Below are 26,367 nucleotides of genomic sequence, written 5' to 3'. Positions count from 1 at the left end.
CGCTAATGTAACCTCAAGGCCTGATTGTACTGAATAGACTGATTTATTTCCAGTGTTCCCTATTCTGTATGTGCTTCAGGTCTGTTCTGAATGTGTGTTTTTTTTCTCTCTCTCTCTCTCTCTCTCTCTCTCTCTCTCTCTCTCTCTCTCTCTCTCTCTCTCTCTCTCTCTCTCTCTCTCTCTCTCTCTCTCTCTCTCTCTCTCTCTCTCTCTCTCTCTCTCTCTCTCTCTCTCTCTCTCTCTCTCTCTCGCAGTGGTTGGGTAGAAACTGAGACTCTTTGCCCTGTTGCCTAGGAGATGGTGTTATTTACAGCATGCTGTCACTTGGCCAGTGGTGCAGTGAAATAATACCCTCTTGGAAAAAGTCGCTGCGCACAGACTCCTCTTTCAGGAAGGACCCATATCTGCCCAGCTCCCGCACAAATCCGCCCCCAGTTGCTTCTGCTCCCTCCAGCGTGGTCCCTATTTTAACATCCTAAAATCTAGCTGTGCAACATTTATGGCTTTAGATGTTGCCATCTTTTAAGAACCTTTTTAAGGTTAAAGTGCTTTTTAAATTTATATTACATGAGATCTGGAACATCCACATAGTGTCTGAATTTAATGTGTGTTGCCTCCAGGTACATAGCAGCCTGTATTTAATGGCTGCATGTGGTCACAGGGGTTGTACCTAAATTTGCCTGACCACAAAGCTGAGCTGTCAAGCATCTGGCTTTCGAACGGGGTGTGTGTACACGACTTCATATGCTTGTCATGAAGGGGAGGCAAACATGAGCACGAGAGAGACTTGACCTGGATCAGAGTGAAACAAGCCTGGAACCACCAGATCTCTTGAAGACCTGAAGAACTTTGAGGGAACTCCTTTTAAGAGCTTATGTACTGCAGACTTCAATAAAAACTGGATATCTGTTGTAATAAAAGGTATGTAAACATTAAGATGATGCTTTTCTGTTTTTAACTAGGTCTTTTAAATTAATAATCTATTATTCAGTGTTATCCTGAAGGGGGTGGTGTTTAATAGAACCTCCTAAGGAAAACATTTTACTTGTGAATTGTTTGAATTATGTTTTGAGTTATCCCAAAACCAAGATGTAACTGACTTTGTTGATAAATCACTTAAACCTGAGCTTCACAAAAAACAGCAAATATGACTCTCTTCAGAGTACAGATGAAGAATGCTTTTTCCCCACTGCCAATGTGATAGATTTTATGACCCAGTTTACCAAGAAACCCAGGCAGCAAATACATCATATGTTTTGAATGCTTCTAGACTGTTACAGAGATTCAGATACCATTCTGAACAATTCACAGAAAAAAAATCTGCTTTCTTCAGAGATGCCTTAGTTCATAATAAAGTGTAAACTAAGATACCCCGATCAGACTGGTTACCAACTTGGTGTATTTCTAGTTCATCAAATCTTCCACTAGATGTCATCAAAGAAAAGCAATTGGCAAAACAATTGCAGTGTGCATGGGAATGTGTGAGACACTAAACTCTGATCGAAGTTTTGATCACTTGATAACGTTTCCTGTCGCTATTTCTTTCCCTCTTTTTGCATCTCTTTTGTATACAGATCACTCAAAAACGTTCTTGCCGTTGGGAACTTGAACCTCGTTGTTGACGCTTGACGCAATCGACAAAATGATTGGGTAAGTTGGGGTCTGAAACTTTCAAACTTGCTATAGTGGGGTTTGTGTGTAAAATGTTAAATCCCTGATGAGGCATTTAATGGACTTACTGCGTGGTCAGTAACATGCCTTAAGTGGTGTGCTTGTAACTGCTTAAATGATTTATGCGAATTACAATTTTGCTGGAGAAACTCAATTACCAAACGCAAATAGAAACTCTATAAAAATGATTGTTACAAATGATTTTTCTAGTCGTATTTCCTCTTCATAATCCCTCTTAGTTTTTTTCTTTTTCCCTAATCATAATCTCTCTCCAGAATAGTCATGAGCTGCCCTATTTACCCAAACTCAATGTTCAGCTCGAAGAGACGAAGTGAAGGTAAACCTAGATGCAGCAAAGAACAGATGGGGCATTAGTGTTTGTGTCCAGAGTATTGTTTGATGGGGAACATGTGGAAATGACTCAGTTAAGGCATAACCTACATTCCACCACCCCCACGCCCCCAACCCTGGGGACTTGTGAAATAAGACCCACTGAGAATCCATGTCTGACTTTAACTTGGCTAAGATGAGTTTGAATAGTATCGAATAGCAGCTCTGATGATGATGATGATGATGATCTGATTCCTGGTTAACACTTGTGCAACTCATTTAGACTGCTGGACTGTTTCTTGTGAGAGGATGTGATGGAAACACGATGTATTCCGCGACAACCTTTTTAGTGCACGGCATGTTTGCATGTCTTTTCTGGGAATTGATATAACACCATTTACTGCAGAATACACTGACCAGAAAAATGTGATGTACTGTTTTAGCTTAAGTTCACTTTGGCCAGAGAAGAGTATGTTTTTAGTAGAGCACTATAGCCAGAGTGTGTGCTAAGAAATGCTCTTTAATCAGAAGGAGAAAATGCATTGTGTGCTAAGTCTGACTCTCCTTATGTCTATCTGGAGTGAACTTTGACCCACAGATGGATAGTACAATGAGCATTGAACTTTGGAACTCCTTCAGAATTACAACAGGCCCATTCCAGCCTCAGCTTTCTCCCATCATGTGACCACAGAGCTCTCGCATATCAGGAAGTGGTTGGAAAAAAAAGGCATCTTGATGCGAGTGCATTAAATGTCATGCAACACAGCTCATGTGTGCTTGTTATGTAGCATTAGGGCTGGTGCCAGGTGATGAGTCAGAGAGCTTAACCGCTACCTCACAAATGAGCACATATGTGGCTAGTTCATACACTATTCAGCAAAACTACCCAAGACATCAAGATATGTCTGTTGGTTATTTCTTAAGGGAAGCCCCAGTTTCACAGTGTTCAATCCCAATATAAATCAATAGACATCAAGGTAACTCAATCCATGCCCATAATTCTGCAGCAGCAAGTAGAATGCACACACAATGATGGTGGTAAAAGTAGCCTAAAACATGTAGTTTTTGTGTAGTGTTCTCTGCAAGCGTTTGTGGTGTGTTATGACTACCGTAGAGTGTGTGTAGTGAGCTGTGTGCAGGAGAAACCCTGGAAAAACGCAGTGTCACACTGGCACACTCCTCGTGGAAATGAAGTACTAGTCGGGGGATTTTTCGAGTGGTCTTGAATCTCTCTCTCTCTCTCTCTCTCTCTCTCGGGATGGCTTTGTGAAGCAGATGTATATGAGGCTACCAGGTCTATGTTTTAGTAGGTAACTGCTAGCCTACTAGGAGACAGACAGACAGACAGATGGACAGGCGGACAGGGAGGGCAGGATAAGAGGCAGCAGCCATCTGGGATCCGCTCTGCTGCACTGGATGCAGTCTCCATGGCAACATGGCTCCCTCGTGCAATCAAATCCAGGCATGAGCCTGAGCCTGGCCCGCCCTCTACAGTCTCCACGCATGCTTTTCCTTTATGGCTCACGCCTCACCCTCTCCACCCTCCGCTCCTCACGCTGGCCACAGTTTGTGTTTCTCCACAACTTTACGGAGGAGGACGGGGTGGGCGCGGACGCTCAGTACACAGCACAGATGCGCTCTTCCGCTCTGTCGGCCCCGCTAGACAACGGGGCTATTTTTAGCTCGTCTTGAAAGTGTGGCATACTTTGGGCTCGCCTGCCCCTGGCCTCCCTGAGCGGCCGCTTCGATGCTGTCTGCGTCCTAGTCCCTGCTGTGTTTAGGCTCCTCCTGTCTGGCCAGTCACAGTTCACTGTTGCCTAACACCCGCTCAGCCAATCAAACCCCTCGTCTCCCTGTGTTGCTGCCCCTCAAACATTCCTCCCCCTTCGCATCTATTCTTCCGAGTCTGAGTTTGCATGCCGGTGAGCTAGACCCCCGCACCCAGCCTTGCTGATAACAAAAGGCCCTTTCACAATGGGGCTCACATGATGGCAGCAGAGATGCCATCCGCCCTCGTCGTACAAGGGCAGCCATTGACCGGTCCCAGGGTCCCGGGAGCAGGCGCCCATCTCTCAGCTGTGCCATCCTACGCTGGAGCCACGGAGGAATCGCCCTGGCTGCTCAGGACATGCCCCCCTTCCCTCCCTTCTATCTGCTGTTTGGTTGGATGTGGAGTGCTTGTGTTTCAGTCCAAATTCTGGAGAGGGAGAAATAGATTATCCCCCTGTGGCAGGAATTTCTCCCCCATAAAGGAAACATTCTCTCTCTCTCTCTCTCTCTCTCTCTCTACCCCCTGCCATTTTACGTCTACTTTGCACCTCGCGTACAGCATTGGCTGTCCACACCCCCTCCTCTTTTGAGAACCAATATGCTCCCACTACTTCCTCCCCCCCCTCTCTCTCGCATACACACACACACACATGCGTGCGCGCACGCTCTCCCTCGCTCACGACCTGCCGCTTGCTTGCCTCTCGGCTCCTCTCCTTTTCTGCTTTGTCTGTCTCCGCTTCCTGCGATCTGCGTTTCCCCGCTCGGCTTTCCGAAAACTTCCTGGGATGCAGAGCTGTCAGGATGGCCGGCCGCGTGTTGGGAAGTTCGCGCTGACGCTGCCCTGAACCCTGTCTTGCTTTTTTCTTCTTCCGCTCACGCGCTCTCTCTCTGCGAAAGCTCACGTGAGTACTGCACTGGGGAGCTTCCCCACGTTCTCTCCTGTCCGCCTGGATTATGTCACCATGCAATTAGTGATCTCTGCTACCCCATCCTTTCTTTTTCCATTTGTTCCAGCCTGCGTCTCCCCCACTTTACGTTTTTTCCCTATTTATCCCTGGGTGGTGTGTATTGGTTGACACACGGTGCCAACAGTGCAGATACCTGCCACAGGCACTGCACCCCCTGACCACCCTGTGCTGCCTCTGCCTGCTTATGCAAAACAGAGGGAGTCGAGGCAGAGGTGCAGAGGAAAACTGTGTGATGTTAACATCACTATCAACTGTGGCTGTGTTCTCTCAGAGCCTGAAATTCCTTTAACAGACAACCTTTGTCCATTGACCATACTCTGTAATTACTGTCAAATAGTTCACAAATACATTACAATATTACAGTATAATCTGTTATCAAAGAGGTGACGGACCTAATATGTTAAGTCAGACACAAAATCTAATCATGTGTGGAAACTCAAATTTGTGTGTGGGTGTGTTTGAAGTGCATGTGCAGTACATATATGTGTTTACAGAGCTATGTATATTGCTATATAGCTGTATTTGTGTATGTTCTCTGTCTGCATAAGGGAAGTTATGCATGCGTGTGATTGCGCGTGTGTGCATGTGAGATTCAGTGATGTCTCTGTGTAGAGACACGGGGAATTGCTTGGCTCTTGTCAAATACACAGTTTCACATGTGTACTTTTGCCTTTGACCTTTGGACAGATGCTCATGCTGTGCCTTTGATCTGATTTTGTGGTTTGTCCACTGATAATGCAAGTGTGGCGCTGGAGGCTTCTGGTGATGGCAAAACATGTTGCATCAGAAACTGCACACTTCCCATTTCTTGTTATCAAATGGAAAATGCCAAAGTACTCATAAGGAACATGACGCCCATCTGTCCCAGCGTTTTCCCAGCAGCTAGACATCTTGGCAGCTGTAAATACTCTGTGAGGTACATTAGTCAGCCCTGAAGGGTTGAACACTGGTGCATCTGGGCTGGGCTGCTAGGAGGGATCTCAGAAGGGTGGTGAGACTGTGCGTGTAGCCTGTGTGTGTGTTTGTGTGTCTGTGTGTGTGTGGGGGGGGTCTGTGTGTACTATGTGGGTGTGTGTGCGTGTGTCTAGAGAGGAATGTGGGACCAACACAAAGCATAAGCAGGAAGTGGGGGGGTTAGGGGTCAGCTACTGACCATATCACCCCCCCTCAGCTACTGCAAAATAAGTCCTCTACACACACTCACTGGACTGGGTGATGGATGAATCTTCTCTTTAATGTATGCGAATTGTGTGTCCCTGCATTGCCGCAAGGTGGCTTTAAAGACTGAGACATGTGACTCCTTCTCATGATGTCAGTGTGAGGTCATCATTTGAGGGGGCTGGTGACAGGGAATGGTATCTAAATGAGACTGACGGAGAACCCATAAGAATCTCATCAGTGGAGCTCCAATGGCCTTCTCATGGTCATATTGTTTTGTGTACTTGGTTTAGTCTGCTGTTAATGTGGGAAGCTTGACCGTGTAAGGGCATGTGATAAATCTCTGAGTCTTCATGGTTTGACCTCTGTGTGAAGGTTTGTGGGTCTCTGATGCCATTTCTCATTCATTCAAAAATCATATTCATGAATCATATTTTGCCCTGTTGCTCAGTGTTCCCAAATCCTTAATGTCAACTCTCTGGAAGGGTGGGTGTCGATACCCTTGCCGTTAGTTTGTTTATTTCTTGGCATGGAGATGTTAATGACTGTTAATGACTGGCCCATCTCAGACCATGCCGTTTGATTGACAGGTGTATGCCTGAGACTGCTAGGTGTAGAGGCTGTTGGTCAGCCCTGCAGGGAAGAGTGTGTTTGAGAGGCATTTTCACATGTGAATACTTCTGGGAAATTAACAGAACCATGGTGGCTAGGTGTGGTTCATTTCTGTCACGTCCATAGTTCTTGTGTCAGATTTAGGATACAATACTGTGTCCTCGAGGGCCTGGAGGATCAATAGTGAGGATTATTGTGAAGGGTAGCATAATTCCATACACCGAGGTTAAAGTTAATCCTAATATTTTCAGTCTGTACATACCATGTCAAAACATGGCATGATCCAATATCTTGCAGTGTTGCGTGCTGTAAGGATTTCCACGCACGTATACGGTCTTGTAGCTGTGCGGGTTCTTTGAGGTTACTGTAGGTTTGTGCCTTTTTCAAAAGTAACTTCAAATGAATTTGCTTTCAATCTCACATTCACAGATTTGCTGAAGATATACAAGAAAATACAGGAAAGGAATGTTTCCTGACTGTTTGAAGAAACTTCTAAAACTAATTTGAAAAGGCTAATCCTTTGATTGCTTCAGAATGCCTTTAGAACTGGTTTGAGGCATGACTTGCATAGCTGGCTTGTAAATAGCTTTTATACTTCCCTGTCTTTCAATTTACAGGAGATCAATTTAAAGTAGGCAAGCATATCTAGTAAGACTGCACAACTGCAGTTGAGTTGGGTCTTCTCACATGAGTGAGTGTGTGTGTGTGTGTGTGTGTGTGCGCGTGCGTGTGCGTGCGGTCCCGTCCGTTGGGTCTGACCATGGGTGCTTGAACGAGTAACTGTGTATTTGGTCCGGTGTGTATTGCATGCATCTGTGTGCAGATTTGAGTATGAGTGTCTGGGCGTTTTGGTCCAGCACGCCGCTCCTCAGGAAGGCATGTGGGGTGGGTGGGGGGGTGTTCTCCACCAGTCTCCTCTTTTGTGAGCTCGGGCTCTGATGTGCATTCCCAGGTGTCCAAGGCTTTGTGGATTCCTTGCCTCATGCTTCTGGCCTTTAGCCTTGTGCATTTACGCTGTTCCGGATCAGACTGTTGCAAAAGGCTGCCATGCAAATGGTGCTCTTTCTAGAGTCTCTGCAGGCTGTCGATGCGCCCTCATTGATCTGAAGTGGATGTCAGCAGAGGGAGAGGGATTAATGAAAGGGTTGGGCTACTTCCTGCACTGCAGGCGGTTGCAGGCTGGAGCAGGGGTTGCTTGGGGGTAAAGCGAAGTAATGGCCAACACCCAAATCATTTTCCATGGCTAATCGACTTCATCATTAGCATGCTGTAAAATCCTGCCGGGGTTGTGCATGGCACGGCCGTCTCTGTTTGTTTTGTGCAGTTGCACAGCGCAAGCCACCTCTGCAGCCTTTTGCGAGCAACTCGAGAAAACAACAAAAAATTGCGTCTGATGTTTTTCGTCTCGTGTTTCCATCCCCAGCTCTTCTCTGGGTTTAAACAACAATCATGCAGGTCTTGTAGATGTGGCTCTTAGCTAATCCCCACAACCATCAGAGGGAAGAAAAGTGTTCCACCTGCCTTGGTCCTGAACCTCAGAGCGAGGAACCTGAACCTTCTCGAGGAAGTGCAGGTCGGGTCCGCGCTGCAGTTGGGAGCCGTGGCAGAACAAGTCGCGGGAGCTCTGCGACGAAGGATTTGCAGTTTGTTTGTGTTTGGGGGTGGGGAGCCCTCCCCTTGGTCACACACACAGCTGTTTAAAGGACGGGTTTATTTCTGGACCATCATGTTTACTCTGCAACATGCGTTTTTCCTTCAGGAATATTTACCCTGGGATGGAAGGCCAGACAGAGAGACAGAGACATATGGATAGGCCATGAAGTGCCTGTACTGCTCTCAGGACCTGGAATCTTGTTCAGGTGTGGGCCTCGTGCACATGCGTCAGTTAGGCCTTGTGCACAGGGCTTGTGCACAAGCGTCAGAGTCAGACCATGAACGCAGGGGTCGTGCAGATGCCAGCCATCACAGCCTTCATAGGTCTTGCCTGCCTCTTTGGCCCTACCACCTTACTGACATGCTGTGCGTGCTTAGTGTTTAACTGGTGCCAAGAAATGTCAGGAAGTCACAATGCGACTTGCATCTGCTTTTACCTATTTCAAGGTGCTGTGGATACTCACTTCTATTTCTGAAGAAGTATACATCTAAGAATGTGTTCAAGTATACTATATACCATACATAAACTATTCCGTTGAATGTGAACAAAGAATGTGAATCAATCAGCTTTCCTTGATCAGTGGTTGATCACTCATAAAATACCAAAATCCCTGTAATGACTTATAAAATATAACCACGAAGACCATGGAAAGAAACTACTAAGATGCTCAAGAATATGTACTAGAATATGTTCTTGAGTATGCCACCAAGGATGTGCTCCACCTCTCTGCTCCTCCCACTCCCCAACCTCCTTACCCTGTGTCCTTATATCTTGACACATCCTACATGCGGTTGAGTCACTTTCCCCATTGTGATCTTTGTGACACAAGGTTATGTAAGTGGAGAAGCTTGGGTACTCCATCTGATCAGAGTGGGCTGATCGCGAGCCGGACTTGCGTTTCTCCTCTGAGCCGAGCGGATTGGTCGCGAGCCGGAATTCTGCTTCAGTAGGCGATTTCCTGAACTGCAGTGCAGAGTGACGTCTAGGCCTCCTTGAGTGAGGGAATATTCGTCTTCCACAATATAGCATCACTCTGCGAATATCCTGGGGCCAATGTCATAGATGGACATAAAGCTTTGTGCTCCATGCATACATTTCCTGCAGAAACGGGTTTATCAAGGCGAAAGGGATTAGTGCACGTGTTGCTGCATCAAATATTTGCAATGACGATAAACCTCTCCTCACCCTTTTCCTCGGACCATTATATAAAGGTTCGTTTTACGAAGGCTTATGCAAGATTGTGCAGGCCATCTACCACACACACACCATGGTAAAACTGGGCAAAACTGGATATTTCTGTTAGTGGGTGTGATTGTGGGAACAGGACACCACTGCATAGAGCGGTAGAGTCAATCCCACACGTTAAGCCCTAGAGCTCAATCCCACACTTTAAACAGTGATTGATTGCTGTTCCTTGCCTACCCCTTGCTATGTCAGATTCACACATTTTTATATATATATATATATATATATATATATATATATATATATATATATATATATATATATATATATATATATATATATATATAATATGGTCATGATGATCTGTTCTTGTTAGAATTAGACTGATTACAGTTTTGCAGCTCTACCATTTACTGCATTAATATTAGCTTGTAAAGAAAGGTGGAATGAGTCTTATTTATACAGTACATGTCTGTATATATAAATACTAGAGCACAGGTTGTATACAGTAGGACCACTGCGGAGTCTAATCTAATCTGATGTTGCCCCGCTCCTCACATCGTGTTAAGCAGCGTTTATTGCCTGAAATGGTTTTTAAATGAACTGCGTGCTCATGTCAGTTCTGTTTAATGAGGTTAGCGAAGATTTAAAAAGTCATAAGTGAGATTAATGGTAAACTTTTTCATATGCATTTAATCTTTACAGCTGTACGGAAGGGTGATGAACATTACCATGGTGAATTTAATATAGTCTAGCTCTGATGTCAGATTACCGCACATGAAATAAATATGTGTAAGGTGGTAATCTGTTCTTCTTGTTTAGAATTACACTGATTAGACTTTCACCACTACAGTGGGAATGTGTGGCTTTTTGTGCTACTGGGAGAAGCTTTGCCCTCTTCTAAAGCAGGAGGTCTGGTGCTCTGGTCCACGTATACCCTGGCTGGGCTGCACCCAATGCAGCACTCTGTTGTCATGGGGAAGTTAATTTTCCTGGCACTGGGACCTGTCAACCAGTAGAGGTTCTTAATTTTTTCACGTCACAAATGTTCATCTGTCAGACACCAATATAGGGGCAGTGGTAGCTCAGTGGTTAAGGTACTTGTCTAATAATCTGAAGATTACTAATTCAAGCCCCACCGCTGCCAAATTGCCACTGTTGGGCCCCTGTGCAAGGCTCTTAACCCTCAAATGGTATTCACTTGTAATTGTAAGTCGCTTTGGATAAAAACCTCAGATAAATGCTGTAAATGTAAACATGTTCCTTTTGTTTTAGCTGAGCTCATGTAGTAATGAACAGTAACACTTGACTGACCAAGGCATTTATAATTTTTTTGCCAAACTGTCTCTCTCCATTTTCCCTCTCAGACTTTCACCCCACCCAGTTTGTCATGTAGGAATTGTTAGCCTCTGAGGCAATCCATGCTTTCAGCAGGATCCTGCTACCTAGCCAATGGGAGAAGAGCTTAAGGGAAGAGCAGTGGGCGTGGATTCGGTGCCGGCGTATAGCAGGCTGGGGAGGGTGTGGCTTCAGACCTAGCCTCTGGCCCTTCTGTGACATCACAGCTGTGTTTGAGAGAAAGAGAGAGAGAGAGAGAGAGAGAGAGACACAGACACAGACTGACAGAGACAGGCAGGCAGGCAGAGGGAAGGGAGAGACGCACGGAGCCGAGCTCTGGGTGCGTAGGGAGCAAACGCGAGCTAGACAGAGGATCTGTGGTGGTGTTCAGGCATTGGGCCCGTCTGACAATCCCAGCACGGGAAGCAGCAATGAAGCCCGCCTGAGATCTCTCCAAACTGCTTGTGCATGTGAGTTTTCGCTTTTCCTGTGTCTGTGCTAATGCCTGCTGTGTGTGTGTGTGTGTGTGTGTGTGTGTGTGTGTGGGGGGGGGGGGGCTTTGCTTCTCTGCTTCTCGGTAGACTGCAGGGCTATGACTAGGGTTCTGAAGAATGCTGTTGTTACAGGTCTTCCATTCTCGGGGACAGCTCCTTTACAGGGTGCTGGCAAGCCTTATTAATACCGTTTCCTTCATGTGACGTTTGAGCTTCGTTGGAACATACAGAAAGACCATGACACGGGCAGTCCACTCCAAAGAGACATGCCAACACACACACACACACACACACTCTGAATTACTTAAACCGTTGTCTTACTTGTGTGTGCTGTGTTCAGAACCAGACCAGGTTCAAATGAAGTTCAAAACCAAATTCATGGGGGCTAACTGATCAGTCCGAAGGAGGGGAGGGACTGAGCTTCTGCGGTATAATCTGAGCTTCGAGCAGAGCAATGCACGCATGTGTACGCTTGAGCGCGTCATCCGGATCTCCTTGGAATTAAATCAGCTTTGTTGATATGAGATTACATACAGGTGCTGTTTGTACACAATAAGGAAGGATGTAGGCCAGGGTTAGTGGCAAAATGCATTCCCTTTTATAAATTCCCTTTTATAAATCACGCAGCCTTTCCGTGTTGACGGGGCCAGGCTGCTTCTGGGTCATGGCCGCCAGCAGCTGGCCTGACCAGTAGGATTCCTCAGCAGCTGCATATAAACGCCATGTTGCTTTGCACCCCGAACAGTGCGAGTTTGTCTTTGGGTTTGGTTCATATATCGGAACGAACTCAGATTGAAAGGACACCTCAGAGCCCCACTGCGAAAGGGACTGACGACTGGGGTTTTGGTGGCATAACGGTAACCAGTAACTGCAGTACTGGTTCAAGACCTCGTAAAACATGAATATGTGCATTTCTTAGTGACTACTATCTCAGAAATTCCTGATTGGGACAATTGATTAGTGCACATGCAAAGCTAGTCAGTGGCACACTACCCTGTGTGTGTGTGTGTGTGTGAGTGTGTGAGTGTGTGTGTGTCTGTGTGTGAGAGTGTGTGAGAGTGTGTGAGAGTGTGTGAGTGTGAGTGTGTGTGTATGTGTGTGTGTATATGTGTGTGTGTGTGTGTGTGTGTGTGTACTGTGTCCACTCCATGCCTAATCCAGAAAATTGCTCATCGCAGTATCCATGTCCCTTTTCTCAGCATGGCATCCCACAATTCCCAGCCAACTACGGAGGCATCTGACCCCTTCTCACCCCCAAGCTGTGAGAGCCCTGTCTTATTTTAGTCTCCATGCATCATCACATCAAAAGTGTGGTGGTGGTGGTGGGGGGTGGTGTTTAGATATCGCACGGACCTTATGCGGCACTCGTGCGTCCATCTCGTTTGAAAGCCAGTGCCCAGATCATGCACGGGTATAAGCGTCCGAGAGCACTGCAGGGAGATGCGGATGTTGGGGACAGAGCTGTCCTAAACACTGCCCGTCATAAAAACGTCGGGTGGAGGACCTTGGAGAGAACGGGTAGCTGGGCAGGGGGTGTGGTGAAGGCAAAACACATGAAGAGACTGACCAGCCTGCCGGTCACTCTCAAGGGTTTAAGGCTTTATTTGTGTGACAAGACAGATGTGCTGCCAGAGGCTGATGCGTGTGGGTGGGGGTGAAATAGGGTGGAGGTAGAAATAACAAATCAGCCTGTGACCCACAAGTTTGTAGTGCACAGACAGCAGCAGGGCAACACAACGCCAGGGTTGCTTCTACAGAGCCAGGCTCCAAGCCAAGCCAGATATACTGCTTCTGCAGCAGGGCACGTGAACCAGAAACATTGCTTCTGCAGCAGGTCACGTGAACCAGAAACATTGCTTCTGCAGCAGGACATGTGAACCAGATACACTCCATCAACAGCAGGTCATTTGGACCAGTGACCTGTCATCCATGTGAATGTCAGGGAAGTGTGTGTATGTGCATGTGTGTGTGCGTCCATGTGCGTGTGTGTACGCGTGTGCATGCCATGGCAAAGAAGCAGGGCATCTCCTGTAGGTCACAGCAGAAGTGTCTCAGCCACTGGTACTTTGGCCATGTTCATATTGTGGAAGGGGGTCTGGCTAAATTGGATCAAATCTAAGCTGCAGGAAAACAAAGAGGTCTGTTGAAAACCCCTACAGTTACCTGAAGCGCTGACTCATCACTATAAACAGAGGTTTCCGTAGGCTCTGTATGTCCACTAGGAGTTAACGTGTTTTACTGAGAGGTCTTAACAGAGGACAGAGTAGAATGATGAGCAGTGTTGAGTACATTTTGACTAAATCTCCTTAAAGCTGTTTCCCCCTTGATCTGCATGTGATATTCCTCCTTGCGTAATTCTTCAGCTGGTTCTGTTTGACCTCAGTGGGTGACTGTAAACTTGAAAGGACTCTTAAGTGTTATTCTCCCTTCTTTGCCTGTGCTGTTATTCAAGCCTGTTCTCATTCTCTCGCCAGCTTAGTTCATGGAGCTGCTTTATGTTTACTGAAATCTAAACCGAACCCTGAGTGGAGACCGGTGCATGACAGCACGGAAAGGTGAATGCAACCAGAGCCAGTTGCTGTGAGGCGTCAGGAGCGGAACAAGAGACTAATAGCTAATGCAGCACTGGTAATATCATAGAATGGGAATTCCAGTGTGGATGAGGGAATGAGGAACATGTCATATAGGAGACCTCAGTGTTCTCCATTAACAAAGATTTAATAGCTTGTAATGGCTCTGGTCTCGCTGATCAGGCATACGAGGCAAACAAATGATGGTGAACAGCTGAGCTCTGGAGCCATTAATGACCTCATTTGAACAAGCTGTAGTAACGCCCATCCAACATCTTCATCCAAGTTTCTACCTGGTCAGAAACAACTTTCTGTAGTAGTATTTGTTTTACGGGTGGACTTTGTCCTAACTCTGTGTGCGTATGTGTCTTTGTGTCTGGGTGTCTTTATAGTACAAGGTGTGTTCCAGACTCAGTCCCCCTCAGTGGATGTCTTTTGCTATGGCGAAGCGTGAGACCGACAGCACGAGTCCAGTGGTGCAGCAGATAGACAAGCAGTTCCTGGTGTGTAGCATCTGCCTGGATCACTACCACAACCCCAAAGTGCTGCCCTGCCTGCACACCTTCTGTGAACGGTACTGCCTGCCTCCTTCCTACACACTTAAGCCAAACTTCCGGAGTAGATCTCCCCAGGAACGGTACCCGCTGTCAGTATTAAGAGCGCACCACCAGGGGCGTATTCAGATCAAACCACAGCAACGTCATGTGATTCCATAAGTGCAGACAATGGCAAAGTGTGCGTTGTTTCACTAGAAACACACTACTGGAATTTTTGACTGCAAATGTTACAGAATATTGTGTGAATGTCCACAAAATTACACTTAAAAAATAAAAAAAAAAAACACCAAAAAAAACCCCATTTTTCGAAAAGCATCAATTCCAAGCCATGAGCTAAGGCCACAGGGGGGGTTTGGCCTGTAGGGGCGTGAGACTGGAGCATGCTGTAGCCCATTACCACTGTGGTTCATTCCTTGTCTGCCCTGCTTGTGAGTTCAGCAAAGGACATTTCTGAAATTTAACGTAGAGCCACACTGTGCAGTGGATCTGAAAGTACATCACCTCTACAGCCAGTGACTCTGCGCCATGATTTATTTAAAATACATGGTTAGTTATTTCTTTGCTTGTTTATTTATTTCCTTCCTTATTGGATTAATTATGATAATGTTAATATGGCTAATGATGCAGTGCAGTTTAACGCTGGATTACAGCAGTCTTGAATGTGTTTGGTTTTCAGTCAGTTCACATGTAATTATCTAAGTGCTTCATTCCCTTGTCCAAATGTTTTATGTTGAGTCCTGCCTGGGGAGTGTTCTGATCCTGTAGACGCTACAGTAGACTTGTACTAAAAAAACCCCAAAAAAACTTGTTTCCTTCCCTTAGTTGTACAAGTCCTTCTGGCCAGTTCCATAGTTATGGATCAGTACACAGGCTCCAGTAGTCTCGATGTCCAGAAGAGCAGGAACTGTGGCATAGTGAGAGGAACTAGCATGAATAGCTGTTGTATGCCAAGAGCCATTTCTCCTGCTCTGATACCGCACTTTGAGAGCAGGCTGGTTGGCCTCCCTCTGAGCCTGAGTCAACACACTGCGTTCATTTCACGCTTTGATGCTCTTTCACTTCTCTACAATCCCCTCTACCCCTCTCTCCGTCTCTGTCTCTGAATGCCGTATCCTTTCCGACCTTCCTTTCCGACCCTTATAAATGTCCTTTGTGTGGTCCCCTCCCTTGTCTTGCAGGTGCTTACAGAACTACATCCCTCCACAGTCGCTGACGCTGTCCTGCCCGGTGTGCCGACAGACCTCCATTCTACCCGAGAAGGGCGTGGCGGCGCTGCAGAATAACTTCTTCATCACCAACCTGATGGAGGTACTGCAGAGAGATCCCGAATGTTCCCGTCCTGAGGCCTGCAGCATGCTGGAGTCGGTCAGCGCTGCTGCTGCTGGGAAACCCCTGTCATGCCCCAATCACCAGGGCACGGTAAGATCCTTACCAGCAAAGAACCTAGTGAAGCACGGAGTCAGAAAGCTGATTTGGAAAACTGGAAGGACCAGGGAAGAAAACCAGCAAAAAAAGTGCTTTTGTTTGAATTATTTGCCTCTAAACCATGAAATGACCAATAACAACCCTGACTGTCATGGATGCGTCTTCCAGGACTGTTCCTAAATCATCTGGGATCTTTGGTTTCAGTCATCTCAAAGGCTAAAATGCAGCAACAGAGAGATCCAAGATTAGATACACACATCACACAGTACAGGAGGACATCTTTATAATTCTCTGTTTTCGCAACCAGCAGGGTCTGGTTTATGGATATAAAAATCCTACATTTGTCTCCAAACTGCAAATCTATATAAATTGATTCTATGCTCGCTCAGCTACCTAGGATGAGACTTCTCTTCACGCTCTATAAAAAGCTGTTACTGTTACTGCTGGGGGGCAATCTTGCTTGTGCACGTAATTTAATGTTCCTTTGACTTGGGATCATTTTGTCACCATCACATGATGGTGAATAGTAGGGATGCTCTCTTGTGCCCTCTGCAGGTGATGGAGTTTTACTGCGAATCATGTGAAACGGCTATGTGTTTGGACTGCACGGAGGGGGAGCACAGAGAGCATGTCACTGTGCCGCTGAGGGATGTTCTGGAGCAGCACAAAGCAGCCCTGAAAAGCCAGCTGGATGCCATCCGCAACAGGTAGCACGCTTCCTTACAGGCAAACTCTTTTGAAACCCCTCTTTGTAGGGAAGGAAATTCCTCCAGAGGAAAAGAGATTGTGTATCTGTGTAAGCCGACTCGGTGTTTAGTACCACTCACTTTAGTACAATGAAATAATTCTGTTTCACGAATAAATGTTTAATCTGCCAGAATCCTGTCATCCTACCAAACACTGACCTGTGTACTATGCTATTCTAAAGTTATTGTAAATGACTAGCAGGTGAAAACGATCCTTTGAGGTTTTATTTCTTAGCGGGTAGTGGCTCTATTTCATAGCACATGGATCAGCACTCCCTAAGACCCGTGTGCGTTTCTTTGGCAGACTGCCGCAGTTGGCGGCGGCCATCGAGCTGGTGAGCGAGATCTCCAGACAGCTCATGGAGCGGAAGAACGAAGCAGTGAACGAGATCAGCGGAGCGTTTGAGGAGCTGGAGCGGGCGCTGCATCAGCGGAAGGCTGCCCTCATTGCCGACCTGGACAATATTTGCAGCTCTAAGCAGAAGGTCTGTCGCAGCTCTGCTCTCGCACTGTAGTGTCACTGCAGATCAACACACCCCATGCCTAGCTGTCAGACTGTGTGATTGGTGGGCCTAGGCTATACACAGGATGTGACTGGTGATAGAGTCACTGTAGGGCTAGCTTATACATTCCAATAAACCTCTGTAGTTAGATACCAGGATAGTGTTTCCGTAGACAGACCGTGTAAAAGTGTATGAGTGCCCTCTTCTGGATTGTTTGAGATATGCATTGTACTTAAGATGAGCAAGTAGTGAACAGTTGAAATAAACTTACAACTGGCTTTGAAGTGAAACATGAACAGCATTGCGTGATGGTAGGTGTAATAATAAAATTAGTAATAAGCTCTGTTTATATTGCACTTTTAAAAACAAAGTTTACAAAGATCATTAGAGAAAGATAGATACACTGGTAATTCAGTGGAATTAATTAGGATAATAATATATTAAATATATAGCAAAATATAACACAAGATATAAAATATAAAAATACAAAAGCAAAAAAAGTTAAATCAAAGTAAAAGCTAAAATCTAAAACAGAAAATAAAGTACAGGAGTCAAAGGTTAATTAACAGCTAATCTGAACAGGCACAGCCAATGCAACGGTCTAAGGGCAAGAGCAACATACTCGCTCATTCTTATCTTCATTCAGCTATTCCCAGTTGAGGTCTCTCTGGCGGATCATCTGATTCCATTTCTTTCTGTCTTCTGCATCTTCCTCTTTCACACCAATCACCTGCATGTCCTCCGTTATCCTCACTACTCCCTCGTTCTCATGCCTGTCAAAATTCTTAGCGCAGAATTTTGGACTACTTGAAGGTTAGTGGTGGAGTACTTGGCCAGAAGCTAGAGCTTTACAGCAGTCCAGACAAGTTGTTGAAAATCACACGCAGCTGTTTGAGATCGAGTTTAGGCTTCACAGATAGAGTCTGTAGGTGTACCAGTGCAAGGTTTCCCAGTTTCCCATTCCCAGTAATAAGAAATTCAGTTTTGTCTTTGTTTAGCTGCAGAAGATTGACACATTCAGGATATGATATCCTGTAGAGCAGGGGTATTCAAATCACCGTCCTCAACCTGTAAGTCCTACAGATTTTCCTTTCTTCCTTTAACTAAGAGTCAGCTGTGACAACACAGTGACCAGTTACATAAATCATTTAATCAACTACAAGGAATTACAAAATCCCGACCAGATTTGGTTTTGAGGGGCTGATTTGAATGCCACTGCTCTAGGGAATCAAACATCCTTTCAGGGTCAGAAGCTAGTCTGTATACTGATGGAAGGAAATTTTGTATTTATTAATTTATCGGTAGCATGTATAGATTAAAATAGTACTGGTCCCTGGATTGAACCTTGACGGGTACAATTTCTATGTACAGCACAATATTCATAGTTCCTCAGGTAGCACTGAAACCAATTTAAAACAGACACCAACCCAGTTGTGTAAACAATAAAATAACCCCTTGTTTTCGACTGAGATCTAAAAAAAAAAAAACACAAGTTACCTGTGTCTTGGTTCACTAAGAACATTAAGAAATGCAGATTCTTTGATATGAAGAACCTGAAACCCAGACTGCAATACTGCCTTTAAGCAGCTAGAATTTAGATAATATTGTATGCTACCTTTTCAATGAGTTTGTGGTTAACCAGTTGTGGTAAAAGCCATTTCATCTTGATAGCTCCAGTTTCAGTTTAAATTTAATCAATGTCATAGTGGACTGTACGCTTTGTGTGTCCATTTTCATTCCACTTTCCTGCAGTGTCTTTTGATTTTTAATGGTAGAGTTTTTCCAGGGGTCTTTAAAATGTGCAGAAACATGTTGGTTTTGAGCGGAGCTACAGTGTTGCTGCATTCATTAAGTTAAATCCCAAGTAAAATGTTCCACTAGGCTGCTGGTGAGAGGAGGACGAGGAGTAACGAGATCTATGAAACTTGCCGCTGAATTGTCAGTAAAATGGCAGTTAATGATCCTATCAGTACTGTTGCAGGTGAACACAGGTATCTTAAAAAAAGCCACCTTCAAAATGTGTAAGGTGATCTAAGGTGTGGGTGTGTTTGTGTGTAGAGCCTGCAGCTTGCTGTGTAAGATGAAAGAGTTTTGGTAAAACGATAGTGATCCCGAACCACTCTGAGCCGGTGTGTGCCTGCGCCTGTCGTATACGCATGCAGGTGCTGCAGGCCCAGCTGGCTGCGCTGCAGCAGGGCCGGGAGAACATCCAGACCAGCTGCAGCTTCACGGAGCAGGCGCTGAGCCACGGCAGCGCCGCCGAGGTGCTGCTGGTGCAGAAGCAGATGGGCGAGCGCGTGGGCGCCCTCGCCCGCCACGACTTCCCCGAGCGGCCGCACGAGAACGCCCACTTACAGTGCCAGGTGGAGACTGAGGGTCTGCGACGCTCCATCCAGAACCTGGGCGCGCTGCTCACCACCAGCGCCGTGAGCCACACCAGCGTGGCCACGGGCGAGGGCCTCCGGCACGCCGTGGTGGGCCAGCCTGTCGCTGTCACCGTCACCACCAAGGACCGGGACGGCGAGCTGGTGCGCACGGGTAATGCGGCGCTGCGCGCGGAGATCACACCGGCCGACGGCGGGCGGGCGGCTGACGTGGAGGTGGCTGACAACAAAAATGGCACGTATGAGGTGGGCTACACGCTCCGCTCTGAGGGCGAGTACTCCTTCGCCCTGCTGCTGTACGGGCAGCCCGTGAGGGGAAGCCCCTTTCGCCTGCGCGCCATCAAGCCCTCCGACGTGCCCCAGTCGCCTGACGATGTGAAGAGGAGGGTGAAGTCGCCCAGCGGGACCGGAGGGCACATCAGACAGAAGGCTGTACGCAGGCCTTCCAGCATGTACAGCACTACCAAGAAGAAGGAGAACCCCATTGAGGACGAGCTCATCTACAGAGTAGGTAAGACTAAAACCATTCAGTGCAGAAAACAGATTTCAGGCTATTCCACTAGTGTACTTATAGCTCTTTTTTGCAGGGCATTAGACAATAGACACTTGGCAGTGCAGGTCTTTTTTTTTGTTCTTTTTTTTTTTTGTATTGCACAACCAAAAGCAACATCTGGCGTTTGTAGTTAGCTTTGAAGAAAGTTGAGGATTTCAGGTTTTGGGATTAGGTTAAAATGCCTGTGCAGGCAGTGGTAGGTGGTGTTTTCACATTGGGTCACTCTGTCCCAGGCACGAGAGGGCGGGAGAAAGGCGAGTTCACTAATCTCCAAGGCATCTCCACCTCCAGCAACGGGAGAGTGGTGGTGGCAGACAGCAACAACCAGTGCATACAGGTGGCTCTGGCTTATTTGCCAATTTCACTGCATTCAAACAGCACCACCATGTAGGGAATGTAAAGGACTGTAGGGAACCGTGAGAGGGAAACGTTAGTGAAACGTACACATTCTACAAAACATGAGTGTAATTTGACCAGGTCCTAATGTGGTTGTACGTCTCTGCCTGTGTAGGTATTTACTAATGATGGGCAGTTCAAACTGAGGTTTGGCGTCCGAGGACGCTCACCAGGCCAGATGCAGAGGCCTACGGGGGTGACCGTGGACACGAACGGGGACATCATCGTAGCGGACTATGACAACCGCTGGATAAGCATCTTCTCTCCGGATGGGAAGTTTAAGGTGAGGAGTGCTAGCGCACCGCCGACAAGATCACTAGGGCCCAGATTAATCAAAAAGTTAAATGCAAAGTTAACGTAGAGGAGATTTACGCTAGAGTTAGATCCTCCGAGCACCCTGTCAAAGAATGCTTGTCTTGTCCCTTTATCTCTGAGCTTTTGTATATGTTGATGATGCTATCTAATGTGCAGAAAGCTTGATTTTGAGAACATCCGTTCGCGTACTTGCCTGCGTCTAGTGGGAGCTCCACACCCTCTGTCCTCTGCTCTCTCTGTGCTCAGAATAAGATCGGGGCAGGCAGGTTGATGGGACCGAAGGGCGTGGCTATGGACCGCAATGGCCACATCATTGCAGTGGACAACAAGGCATGCTGCGTCTTCATCTTCCAGTCCAACGGCAAACTGGTCACAAAGTTTGGCGCCAGGGGCACCTCGGACAGACAGTTTGCAGGTAGTGGGGCGAAGCAGCCAAAAGCTGGTTAAGATGCAACGCCCAATATTATGTAGAGCTTTAGTGGGTCTATTGTTTGTTGTTGTGGGTCCATATTTAAATCGAGATGGTGGTGCTGTTTTGCGTGTGTTGGGTGGGAGTGTGTATGTGAGTGTATGTGTTTGGTGGGCATATGTTGGGTGGGCTTTTGTTGGATGGAAGTGTGTGTGTGTGTGTGTGTGTGTGTGTGTGTGTGTGTGTGTGTGTGTGTTGGGTGGGAGTGTGGTTTTGCATCGCTTGTACTAATGGTTGAAGCTCATCTGAGCCTATCGCCCCCTGTTGCGCTGTGATGGCTTGTTGTTTCATAACCTGCCTAATTCACGGACACCTTTCGCAGTGTTTGATCTGCTGTGGTCTTGAGTGCTAGCTTCACATAACACACACACAGACACACTGTTGAAATTCAAAACTCTGTGAAGCAGAATGCAGAGAATCCTTTCGAGCCACTAGGGAATGCTATATAGACAAATAACTCCACTGACTATTTAAAGCTGCATACTGTAATACCTAATAACAAGTTGTGTTGTATAGAAAACAAAAACATTTTAGAAATGTTTATTTGTATTTTATGGACATGGGTTAAACAAAGTCATGGTCTAAAAATTGTTTAACAGAGAATCCCGAGTTCAAGTTCAATGTGGCCTAGGATTAACCTTAATCTCTGACCAAAAATCCAACTCTCTATTTTATGGAGTACAGGCTTTGACCGGACCACATCTGCGAAGATACTGAAGGCTAAAGCTGAGTACATGTTAATGGCCAGATTTACCCAGGCTTCGGTTTCAGTGTGTAAAGAATGTAGTAAGACCTCTGTCCTGTGCTCCTCTGTGTTCCTCAACCACATAGCTGCTCGCTGAAAATCTTATTTATGAGTCTGTCTGTGACTCTTTTAGACTCAACTTCTGGCTTTGGTGCCATTACTGTGCACTCTAAGTCAGCTTTAAGGGTGAAGAAAGAAAGAAAGAATTCCTAGATTTTATTGTCGCATCCTCAATCTCTATTTGTGAGCATGGAGAGGAAGCACGTGGATAACTTATGTCTTAAGGATTTCCCGACGCTTGGTTATCTTATTAACCCCTTTTGCTTGCTGTCATTTCCTGCTTATGTTGCCATTTAATCTTCCCGTTTCCTGCCCCTAGCTGAGCTCTATGGCTGGGGCCTGCTGCCCTCCCACGCCCACTGCAGACGCCAAATGCTGCTCTCCACGCATTCTCCGCCTCTTTGCGCTGCTGTCTGGGATACTGCAGAAGGAGACCCCCTGCGTTGCTTCATTTCCACCTCATTTCTGACCTTACCCCTTTTTTCTGTTTTTGTCCCCTGTCCCTTTTAGAAAAAAGTGGTGCAAACTTTGCACTGGAGCAAAAGCTTAGTAAATCTGGCCCTGGGTTCAGTAAGTATGCAGCGTGCTGTGTAACGTTCGTCCCCAGCTACTGTAAGATGACCGTGACATTTAATTAACTGTTGATTGGAAACTGGTTGCAAATGTTATAATGAGTTGCCAAATTAGCAGGTACACCTACCCTATAGCCATATCTATTGGCTGCTAGTCTTTTTTTCATTCAGTTCTAGGTGCTTAGAAGTTATTGACTGAGGTAACTGGTCTTGCTCTCTGCACAATTGTGCCTTATGCTTGGTTATCTTGAGTATGTGTATATATAAATGCAAACATCTTTATGCTGTATTCAATTGTATTTGATAAATGAATATTTAAAAGTGCATTTGAACTTAAAACACCTTTATTAAACACCCCCAGTTCACACACATCCTTTGGTCAACATCGGGTCATTCACCAAAGAGACTACTAAAGATTGAGAGAGCATATTTAGAGTAGTGGACTCCAGTACAGCCAGTCAACTGACTTCAGAGTATAATACTGCCCGGAGTGGTAGGTTACAGCTTACTAATGACTAATACGTTTAGCAGCCTGTTATGTGCAGATGTAGGGTAGGTGTACCTAATAAAGTGATTCTCTGTCATGCATTTTCATTGCAGAATCAAACTTTTTTTTTTTTTTTTTTGAAGGGGGGGGCTTCACATGAATTTAACATAGAATGATTGATTTTGTTCCTAAGATTTACAGTGATTATTGAAACTTCTGATTTGTCAGGAAGTGTCGAATGCCTGCACTGAAAATTTTAGGACAATTATTTTATTTTATTTTTTTTACTGATTTGCTATATATTTTGAGATTATTGATTACTCAAAGGATCCTGCTCCAGTCAAATGACATACGTGCTGATTCCTGATTTGTATCCGCCATATGTCTCTACAGGTCCACACTTTGTGGCTGTCAACAACAAGAATGAAATCATAGTGACAGACTTCCATAACCACTCTGTTAAAGTAAGCCTGCATCTGTTTTAGACAGTCAAATGTGCAGAACATGTTGGCTGAGCCAGATGTGTCGGTCCCCGTGCTCTGATGCAGAGTGTGATGGTGAAACCTCTGTTCTTCACTCAGGTGTTCAGCGCAGATGGGGAGTTCCTTTTCAAATTTGGTTCCCATGGCGAAGGCAACGGACAGTTCAATGCCCCCACGGGCGTGGCTGTGGATGCTAACGGCAATGTTATTGTCGCAGACTGGGGCAACAGCAGGATACAGGTGACGCGCACCTCGCATACAGCCTCAAAGCAATAGAAAGAAGTAGGACTCCAGAACAATTGTAAAATGATCGTCATGGCAAAGGCCATGATGTGTTGTGGAAAAAATGCAGGGTTAAAAGTATGTTAGAAAAGCAGAAATGCACTGTCATTGCACATCGTTATACAAACTGCAGGTGCTCAAAGCCACTCTACTTTTCAAACAATTGAAAATCCTTTATTTGATTAATTAAATAGTTGCTTTCACTGATATGTGCCCAGGTTACAGCCCACACATAGTGGCGTCAAAGCCTTCTATCTGTTCCAACAGCAAAAAAAAACGTTTTTACTGCTCATAATCGTGTAAAGCACATTATTTTCAGTACTCCACATCAATGCCTGGATTTCTTTCGTTCATCAAGGTGTTCGACAGCTCAGGATCCTTCCTGTCCTACATCAACACTTCTGCAGACCCACTGTATGGGCCCCAGGGCCTGGCCCTCACCTCTGACGGCCATGTGGTGGTGGCTGACTCTGGGAACCACTGCTTCAAAGTGTACCGCTACCTGCAGTAGCAGTGGTGGCGCCCTAGAGCCGCCCCGGCTGGCTGCCTGCTTTCCTGCTTTCCCACACTCCGGATGTCGCATTTGCACACGCGGTTCAGCTCTGAGCCGCAACCGAACCATATTGGACGAACGGAAAGTGTGAGAGCGCTTTCCTTTCATGTGCCCCAAAAAAGAAAAGGAAAAAAGATGGTGAACTCTTTTTAATTGAAACAATTGATCCAGACCATATGATTTTGTAAAGGGGGTTGGGGATAGTCCTATCAATAAGCACAGATGCTCTCCAGTAATCATTTATCTCTCACTCAGTTGGTAAAAGAAAACTGCATACAATTTGTGTTTCACGGAGCAACACTTTTGTTTGCTGGCTTCTTTCTTTTAAAACCAGTGTCTTAACCTTATCAAGGAGTCACCAGTTTCTTAAGCAAGTATGGGCTAAATCTTAATACCAGCTTCTATTCTTTCACTATTTTGCAGAACAAAGTCATACTGTCTATCATTTGACTGCAACACAATGTGGATATTGTTATATCTGTGTATGTATGTATGCATGTGTGTGTGTGTGTGTGTGTGTGTGTGTGTGTGTGTGTATATGCGCACTTGTAAATATGCATATGTGTGTATATATATTATATAATCCTGTAAAATTAGCACTTTGGCTTTTCTTTTTTCGCATATGTTTAATGTCCGTTTATTGCTGGTCTGGCATAAGGCTTCCGCTGTCCTCAGCTAGTGTATAGAGTAGCTTACCACAGTCTGGGCACCTCAAACGTGTTTCTGTATTTTTTGGGCAAGCTTCGACGGAATTCTGCCCAGCTGTGCCCTTTTAAAAAGAACAAAACGAAGAGCCAAAAGGACTTGATTTTATTTTTCCGTTGTTTTTCCAAATTTTTAAAATGTTTTTATAATTTGTCAGGATATTTTCTGTGTGGAACTCTTAAAAATAGAACTAGAGAGAGAAAAACAATGACTTGGATATGTATATTGTGCTCACTTCGCTAAAGTATCACAATGGCTTTTAACATATAGCCCTTTTACTGATTCCTATATAAAGTATTATATCTTTTCCTGTATATAATCATTTTCATTTGTACTACCAGTGCATTGTTGTGACATCAGTATGGCAGAGGTGGTGCTTTTTAGCAGTATTCCTCGTTTTAATTTATTTATGTTTTGTACAGTCTTTATTCTCTGATTTGTTTACTGAAGTGCCCCCTGCGATCCCCGCTGGCCAGTTTCAACTTTGATTTTTGAGAACTGTCCATTTCCTTTTGCAAGCCCCATTGTGGCACAGTCGTCATTATATCTGATGCCTGTTGACCTATTTTGTTACACTGCAAGCGGTTCATGAATGGTGGGTCATAGCTGAAAAGTTTGGGAATACATCACATCCGTCCGAGAATAGTTCTGCATGTTGACGAGGATTTACCAGCAGTCCTGGCATATTTCCTGCAGCACTGAAATACTTGTAATGCTGTCATCTTCGGCCAGTGATTAAAGCCGTTTCTAACTCTCCGATTGGTGGAGCCTCGTAAGTGGAAATGGGTGTTTATTACTAGTCCCATCACGATCCTGTTTATCCTGCACATGTTTACCTGCTGTCTGCAGGCTTGTGCTTTTCTAATTCCAAACACAACCAGGCCATCTTTGGTTACCCACGTCACCCATGGAGCCGAAACAAAACAAAGAGCATAGCTATGCAGATGCATATGGACTAGTTGTGGTACCTAGCACATCAAGATGCGAAGGGAATTAGGACGGTCATCCCAATTAGCTGACGGATCACGTTTAAGGAAAACTATTTTAAAAATGGTCTTAGAACTGGGAACAATTGTATAAAAAATGTTTCTACTTTGACACTGCTTTGTCAGTACTCCTCTCATAGATGGTTCATACACACAGCCCTGCACAATGGTTAGCGTCACACTTTTACCAGGGTGTGAACTAGTGCTTGGAATAACGGAGGACTTGACGCTTGGCCTGAAATTAAAATCATTTGGCAATGAGGAACTCTAAGAAGATGCATGACCTCATTAGTGTATTGATTTTACTTATCAACCATAAGTGGTTTAAAAATATGAAGTTTATAATTTAATAGATTTAAAATGTTTTTCACCCAATATCCCAAAAGCTGTGAATTCT

The 26,367-nt window shown here is 45.5% G+C and overlaps 1 protein-coding gene across 8 annotated transcripts; it reads left to right on the top strand.

Moving 5' to 3' along the window:
- Nucleotides 1-476: 476 nt before the first annotated feature.
- trim3b (tripartite motif containing 3b) lies at nt 477-25,740 on the top strand. Of its 8 annotated transcripts, none has more exons than XM_035535434.2 (14): nt 477-921; nt 1,575-1,650; nt 14,143-14,324; nt 15,486-15,726; nt 16,288-16,439; nt 16,783-16,963; nt 19,144-19,876; nt 20,152-20,255; nt 20,430-20,597; nt 20,876-21,044; nt 22,414-22,473; nt 23,356-23,426; nt 23,544-23,684; nt 24,085-25,740. In XM_035535434.2, exons 3-14 carry the CDS (start codon nt 14,179-14,181, stop codon nt 24,235-24,237), a joined length of 2,319 nt encoding a protein of 772 aa, XP_035391327.1. In that variant the 5' UTR covers nt 477-921; nt 1,575-1,650; nt 14,143-14,178; the 3' UTR covers nt 24,238-25,740. The 8 variants fall into 8 exon arrangements, with proteins under 8 accessions (XP_035391327.1, XP_035391325.1, XP_081559006.1 ...); XM_081702875.1 differs by lacking the exons at nt 477-921; nt 1,575-1,650 and adding exons at nt 10,947-11,156; nt 13,655-13,735; XM_035535432.2 differs by lacking the exons at nt 477-921; nt 1,575-1,650 and adding an exon at nt 4,445-4,673.
- The last annotated feature ends 627 nt before the right edge of the window (nt 25,741-26,367 follow it).

This window comes from Electrophorus electricus, chromosome 19 (genome assembly GCF_041902795.1).
Source record: "Electrophorus electricus isolate QZ-2024a chromosome 19, ASM4190279v1, whole genome shotgun sequence".
Classification (NCBI taxonomy): Eukaryota; Metazoa; Chordata; class Actinopteri; order Gymnotiformes; family Gymnotidae; genus Electrophorus; species Electrophorus electricus.
This window is presented reverse-complemented; position numbering and strand designations above follow the sequence as displayed.